Source organism: Lemur catta, chromosome 7, assembly GCF_020740605.2.
Source record: "Lemur catta isolate mLemCat1 chromosome 7, mLemCat1.pri, whole genome shotgun sequence".
Taxonomy (NCBI): domain Eukaryota; kingdom Metazoa; phylum Chordata; class Mammalia; order Primates; family Lemuridae; genus Lemur; species Lemur catta.
The window spans coordinates 107125033-107132018 of record NC_059134.1 but is presented as its reverse complement, the minus strand read 5'-3'; the positions used below and the strand labels follow the sequence as shown (position 1 = coordinate 107132018).

The 6986-nt window shown below is 67.7% G+C and overlaps 1 protein-coding gene across 5 annotated transcripts; it reads left to right on the top strand.

Moving 5' to 3' along the window:
- Positions 1 to 322: 322 nt before the first annotated feature.
- On the top strand, positions 323 to 3643 carry HRAS (HRas proto-oncogene, GTPase). 5 transcript variants are annotated; one of them, XM_045558501.1, is made up of 5 exons: positions 323 to 454; positions 1470 to 1626; positions 1857 to 2035; positions 2192 to 2351; positions 3106 to 3643. In XM_045558501.1, exons 2-5 carry the CDS (start codon positions 1516 to 1518, stop codon positions 3223 to 3225), a joined length of 570 nt encoding a protein of 189 aa, XP_045414457.1. In that variant the 5' UTR covers positions 323 to 454; positions 1470 to 1515; the 3' UTR covers positions 3226 to 3643. The 5 variants fall into 5 exon arrangements, with proteins under 5 accessions (XP_045414457.1, XP_045414458.1, XP_045414454.1 ...); XM_045558502.1 differs by lacking the exon at positions 323 to 454 and adding an exon at positions 729 to 1027; XM_045558498.1 differs by lacking the exon at positions 323 to 454 and having other exon boundaries at positions 788 to 1626; positions 3106 to 3231; positions 3385 to 3643.
- Positions 3644 to 6986: the final 3343 nt, after the last annotated feature.

The window sequence follows — 6986 nt, the reverse complement described above, 5'->3', positions numbered from 1 at the left end:
GGGCGCAGGCGTGCAGGGCTCCCGAGCCGGCCTGACGAGTCCGGCGGGTTCCAGGGCAGTCCTGGGCCTCGCCCGGAGAAGCCGCGGCCACGGTCCCCAGGCACCTGCCGGGCGCTTCCCTCGCGCGCCCGGGAGCTCGGTCCCCGCCCCCAGCGGGCCAGCCCCTCCCGGCCGCGGCTCCGACTGACGGGCCGCTCGGCCAACCGGAGCGAGGCGGGGCGGGGCGGCGCCGGGGCGGGGCCTGGCCGAGAGCGGCCAGTAGGAGGCCGCGCCGGGCTGACGGACGGCCGAGGGCGGGGCGTGCGCGGGCCCGGCCGAGTCCTCGCCGTCCGCGCCCTGCGGCCGCAGCTCGAGCCGCGCCCGCTGCGCTGAGCCCATGCGTGGGGCGAGCAGCGCGCCCCGGCGCCCGCCCCCGCCCCGGCCCCGGCCCCTGGGGCAGTCGCGCCCGTGAGCGGTGAGTGCGGGCGGGGTCGGCGGGCCGGGCCGGGGGTGGGCCGGGACGGAGGGGGTGGGCGCGGGCTGGGCCGGGGCCGGGCCGGGGCGCGGGGGCGCAGGTGAGCCGCGCCGGGCGGGGCGCTGCGGCGGCGGGCGGGGGCGGGCGTCCTCGGCCGGCCCAGCCCGGGCCGCGTCCCCAGCCGTCCGCGGGTCCCGCGAGTGTCCTCGGTGGCGGCGCCCGGCCCAGGCCCGGCCAGAGCCCGGCGCCCCGGGAAGCGCGGCGGCCATCGCGGCGGGGCGCGGCGGGGCGGAGGGTCGCGGCCCAGCGTGCGACGGGCACCGTGACGGCGTCACTGGTCGGGGGTCCGCCTCTCCGGCTGCCCCGTTTCCTGCGCCTCCTCCGAGTCTTTTCTGTCGGCCAGCTTCTTCCCGGGAGCCGCTGTCCCTTCATTTTCTCCTGATTTATTCTGGCCGGAGGGTGCCCTGGGCCCCCTTACCATAAGGACCTCTGGGGTGCAGGCTGAGCCAGGGAGGGCGGGGGCTCTGCCTCGGTCTGCTCTGCCCCATGCCCCGGAACAGCACCTGGCATTCGGTAGGCACTTGGTGAATGCTTGTGGGTGCACCAGCCTGCCCTGCGGGGCCCAGAGCCGGTTGTTGGCTGGCGCTGGCCTGCCTGGGCACGCCGTGGCACGCTCCTCCACGGCAGGGCCTGTTCTGTGGGGGGACCGGCAACCTCAGCCCTTGGGTGCCTCCAGTTTAGGCTTTCTGCCTACCCAGCAACTTCTAATTTGGGTGCACGGTTGGGAGGAGCTCTCAGCTGTCAGCCCTGCCTTTGGGGGCTGGCTCCTGACTTCTTGCACAGGCATTAAGTGCAGTTGGGGGGGGAGTCAGGGCCCCCTACAACCCCCTAGATTGGAGGTGCCACAGGTAAGCAGCTGGGCCACCACCCCTGCTGCCTGGATACTGGGCCCCAGGGAGCTGGGTGGGCCTGCCCCCTGGGCCTGGGCCTGGCTGAGCACGGGCCTCCTTGGCAGGTGGGGCAGGAGTCCCTGCAGTGCCGGCTGCGGCCCTTGCGGAGCCATGACGGAGTACAAGCTCGTGGTGGTGGGCGCCGGGGGCGTGGGGAAGAGCGCCCTGACCATTCAGCTGATCCAGAACCACTTTGTGGACGAGTACGACCCCACCATAGAGGTGAGCCCCCAGCTCCCAGGCTCTGGGCAGACCAGGGCAGGCCCCAGGTGGTCAGGCATCCACATAGCCAGGCCCGCATGGCAGTGTGGTTCTGTCCCCTGCCTCTGTCGGGTGAGGAGTCCCCTCATCCTTGTACCCCAGGAGAAGGGGCAGAGAGGTTCAGGGGAGGGGTTGGCAGTATGAACTCTCCATCGAGGAGGATGGGGTCCCTGAGCCGTGTCCTCCTGCAGGACTCGTACCGGAAGCAGGTGGTCATCGATGGAGAGACATGTCTGCTGGACATCCTGGACACAGCGGGCCAGGAGGAGTACAGCGCCATGCGGGACCAGTACATGCGCACTGGAGAGGGCTTCCTCTGCGTGTTTGCCATCAACAACACTAAGTCTTTTGAGGACATCCATCAGTACAGGTGAGCCACCTGTGCGGCTGGCCCAGGAGCCCATGGCACAGGTGGGGCAGGGAGGCCACTGTGCCCGGACAGGAGCCTCCTGTCCTCTCTCTCTGCATGTCCTGGATGCAGCCATGCCTGCAGCCCGCCAGCCAGCTCACACCTTCCCCCTCTCAGGGAGCAGATCAAGCGGGTTAAGGATTCGGACGATGTGCCCATGGTGCTGGTGGGGAATAAGTGTGACCTGGCTGTGCGCACCGTGGAGTCTCGGCAGGCCCAGGATCTCGCCCGCAGCTACAGCATCCCCTACATTGAGACGTCAGCCAAGACCCGGCAGGTGAGCCGGCTCCCCACCCCCCGGCTAGCCAGGGACTCGCCCCACCCCGCCCCAGGCAGGGAGCAGCGCTCATTGCCCCCTCTCCCTCGACACAGGGCAGCCGCTCTGGCTCTGGCTCCAGCTCCGGGACCCTCTGGGACCCCCCGGGACCCATGTGACCCAGCGGCCCCTTGCGCTGTAAGTCTCCCCAGACGGCAGGGCAGTGAGGGAGGCGAGGGCCGGGGTCTGGGCTCACGCCCTGCAGTCCTGGGCTGACACAGCTCCAGGGGAGGTGGAGGTCCCTGGAGAGAGCTGCCCTGAGCCAGGCCGGAGCGGTGACCCTGGGGCCTGGCCCCTCCTGTCCCAAGAGCATCCCATGGGTATCTGTTGGTCCTGAGCCCTTAGTGGGGTTACTGGGAACAGACAAGATCGGAGCCCTAGGTCAGACAAGAGCTGGGTGCAGGGTGGTCAGTCCTGAGCCAGAGCTGGAGTTTGGGAGGGTCCCGAGCCACCCTGACCCCTGAGGGGCTGCTGCTGCTGCAGAGTGAGCCTGCCCAGTGGGGGTGGCCCCCGGTATGTCAAGATGAGCAGGGCCTAGCTCCCTGATCTGCAGCTGGGGGCCCAGGGAAGGGGCTAGTGGAGTATAGGAGCTTCAGCGGCCGGGATTCTGCCTGGGCCAGCAGCAGGGATCCTCTCACCCAGGTGGGGGACCTCAGGTCTCCTTCCCTGCTGGGCCCCCGGCTGGTCGCCACTGATCCAGTCTCTCCTCTCCCAGGGCGTGGAGGACGCCTTCTATACGCTGGTGCGTGAGATACGGCAGCACAAGGTGCGGAAGCTGAATCCGCCCGACGAGAGCGGCCCGGGCTGCATGAGCTGCAAGTGTGTGCTGTCCTGACAGCAGGTGAGGCGTGCACCTGGCAGGCGGCTCCCAGGGCAGCTGTCCCTGGCCGGCCAGATGAACCACCATGTCCACTCTGACGACCCCAGGATCCCCTGACCCTCCTGGTACCCTGGCCTGCAGTCAACGGTGTCCTTTGTGCCCTGCCTGGCACAGGCTCAGGACATGGAGGTGCCGGATGCAGGGAGGAAGCGCAGATGGAAGGAAGGAGAAGGGAAGGAAGGAAGGAAGTGTCGCTGGAGCCCGGCCAACCAGGGACGGTGGACAGAGGGGTGATACAGACCCTCCCAGGGACGCTTTGCAGAGACTGCTGTGAACAGCCCAGATGCCACCGGATCCCAGCCCTCTGCCCCTTCCCCGCCCTCTGCAGGCCTGTCAGGCCCAGATTGAATCCAGTAAATTATTGGATGGTGGACCCCGGTGTCTGCTGAGAGCGGGAGGCGGGTGTGTGTGGCGAGAGGAAGGCAGGTGGGAAGCCAGGCTCTGTCCTGCCCCCGGCCCCGCTGCGGCCTTTTCCGAGAGTGGCCGGTCAGGGGCCTGGGCCGAGCCCCTCCACCCCCTGCCCCGGGGTGTCCAGTGCGTCCTGCAGACAGCTTTGGGTGCTAAAGGGACAGGCAGGAAATAATAACAAATTTATTTTTTTAACCAAGTGGGGGGACTTTAGGACATGGCGGGGGAGAGTCCTTGTTCCCAGAGGGAGGCCTAAGGGACTGCTGGTGGCTCTGGCCCCTGCCTTGCAGGCTCTTTGTTTGGAGCGAGGCCACCTTCCCTGGGTGTTTCCTTCTAAGACACGCTCAAGCCTGGGTGGGAAGACCTCAGGGCCCGGCCATTTTGTCCCATCCTAGGGAGGGGAGCACTTCTCCTACTCAAAGGGCAGGGCCCCATCGATGGTCAGGAGGAGGCGACTCGGGTGCAGGAGCCTGTCCACTGCCTGGCTCAGGGCTGCTGTGCTGACTGACGCCTTGGAGGGGCTCAGGAGTGAGGGGCTTCTGCTCTCCGGGGCTGGTGCTGCTCCAGGCCTGGGCATGGGCCCCACAGTCCCACCCGTCCTGTGCCCTTCAGGGCACCCTCAAGGGTGGGAGTGGGAGGGTCCTGGAGGGGTCCTGCCCACATGGCTTCCTTGTCCCCCGAGGCGTGAGGCACGGCCAGTGAACTCACAGTATCTGCCCTGGAGGCTTCTGAGAATAGAGGAGGAGGAGGAGGAAGGCCAGGGAGCAGGGCTATGGTGGCTGGGCCCTCCTCAGTGTTCACTGGCCTGGTGACTCGGGAGGGGACCTGGTGCTGGAGCCCACCTGGAGGGGGCAGGCCTCAGTGCTTCCTCCCGAGCTCTGCTGAGGATGCCCCAGGGGTCCTGAGCACCCCGTTGTCTGGGACAGCCCAGGCCTGGGACAAGGAGTCCCCCAGGAACTCCCACATTGCAAATACAGAGAGGTTGGGCAGACGTTCTAGTTGGGGGGAGCATCAGCCAAGAGGGGTTCCCTGGGAGGGGTCAGGACTGCACCCTGCACAGGAGGCCCTGGCTAGAGAGAGGTCCCAGTAAGGATGTGCTGACTGCTGTCCCACCTTCTGGGAGTGTCACGTCTTGGGTGTGCTCAGTGCCGGGAGGACTCCTGCTGCCCAGCCCACCACGCCTGGCCGGGCCCTCCCTGACCGGGGCGGGGCAGAGGCCCAGGTGGGCAGTGTGGGCGCTGCCCTGGGGCCGGCCGCATCTGTCCTGTGTGCTCCCCTCGGGCTCAGGGGACCTGCCTTTGTGTAACTTGAGTGTTGCAAACGCCATGCTGACCAGCATGCGGCCACCCTCCAGGATATACGGGTCCCACGTCCTCAGGGTGAGTGGGAAGGGGGTCCGTGGGGACAGCAGGGGCAGGAAGACGGTTCTTCCAGGCTGGGGGCAGTGGCTGAGTGGGGCCCACTGGGGCCTCAGTCTGCAGCTGGGGTCCCCTCTGCATGGGACGAGACCCCTGAGGCTGAGTCAGACAAGGCCCTGCAGCCCCTTGGGGGTGGGGTGGGGGTAGGGGGAGGCTCCTGGAAGAAGGGGCTCCCTGAGGGCAGGGGGTTCCCTGGGTTTCCCAAGGTGGGTCCTGTCAGGGTCTGCCCACCATGCTGGACTGAGCCCTGGCCTCCGCTGTGGGCTGCTCCCTCTCAGGTAGGGCCTGGCTCGTCTGCCCTGCAGGGACCTGCCCGGGCTTCCTGTGGGGTGGGGTGAGCTGGGCCCTCCCCTGGGATGGGGAGCCGGGCACTGTGGGGCAGGAGGGGCCCTGGTCTGGGGGCTCCCCGTGCATCCCCACCACCTCAGTGGGACAGTGTGGGAGCCAGGCCATGGTGTGCAGCCCCTAGAGATGCCCTCCTTGTGCTGATGGAAGCAGCAGAAGTGCTCAGGATCCCCTCCCTGCTCCAGGACCCCCTCCCTGCTCCAGGACCCCCTCCCTGCTCCAGGACTCAGGGACACCAGTGGACACGCCTCCTGAGCCCTCCTCAGCCAGAGCTCGGCCCTGAGCCCAGAGCTCTGTCCTCTCCAGGGAAGGAAGGGGACACCCAGCTGCAAACCCATGGAGAACCCCACATCCCAGGTCAGGCCCCGGCTGGGGCTTGGGCCTCCCCTCTGTCCCTGTCCCCATGGGACCCTCACCTCTGGGGAGGAGCCGCGGGTCCCATCCACTCACCGCATGTTGCATTAGGTCTGCAAAAATCTGAGCATCAGCTCCTGAAGCCCTGGGATCCTCTGGCACTTAGGATGGGTGGGCAGCCAGGGCCCTGGGGAGCCCCCACCCCAGGAAGTCAGTCTTCCCCCTGATGTGGAGCTGGAAGAGCTCAGGGGGCAGGCGCCCCTGATCCTGAGGCTACCCACCCTCCCATCCAGTGACCCCACCATGGGGCCTGGGCCCCGGGAGTGGGGGAGGGAACGTGCCCTGGAGCCTGGCTGGACCTGCTGCCCAGGGACGTCTGGGGCCAAGGTTCCCGAAGGGCAGGCCGGTGCGGGAGGATGATGCAGAGGGGACGGCTGTGCGAGGGGCTGTGTGGCTGTCGGGGTGACCAGGGTGGACGATGAGGGTGCGTGGCCATCTCCTGCATGGGGCCCAAGCTGGGGACACAGGATGAGGAGACACTGCTATGTGGGCTCTGTCTGGCCCTGGGCCAGGAGGGTGGCCACAGACATGAGGCGGAAGGAGCAGCAGGGAGGGAAGAGTCACTGGATGAGCCAGGCCAGAGGGCCGTGGCTGCAGGACACACAGGGTGGCCACAGAGCGGCTGCAGTACCCTTTGCTGATGGGGACAAGGGCCATCTGGCTTGAGGTGTGGGGGACCCTGGCCAGCCCTGGGGCCCCTGGGGGCCGCTCAACAGGGGACTATCCAGGTCAAAACCTGTTTGGGGCTGACACGTTGCCCAGGAGTCAGGATCGCCTGGCAGTGTGGGGTCCGTGGGCAGCGGCCACCTCCCTCGCGTCACATAGTTCTCGTGGCACGTCCGCTGTGCCAGGACCCAGACGCGTCCTCTGTGTTTAGGTGGATGAGCAGGACAGCTGTGACGTGGTTCACACCCTGGCAGTAGCCCACGTCTTGAAAGGGTCAAGGTCACTGTGAAAGGGGGCCATCTGAGAGGGCAGAGGTCACCTGGAAGGGCAGAAGTCGCCTGGGAGGGCTGACGACATCTGGGAGGGCAGAGGTCGCCTGGGAGGGCTGATGACATCTGGGAGTGCTGAGGTCACTAGGGTGGCATACCTACCACAGACCCCGGGGGATGTGGGGTGCAGCCTCTG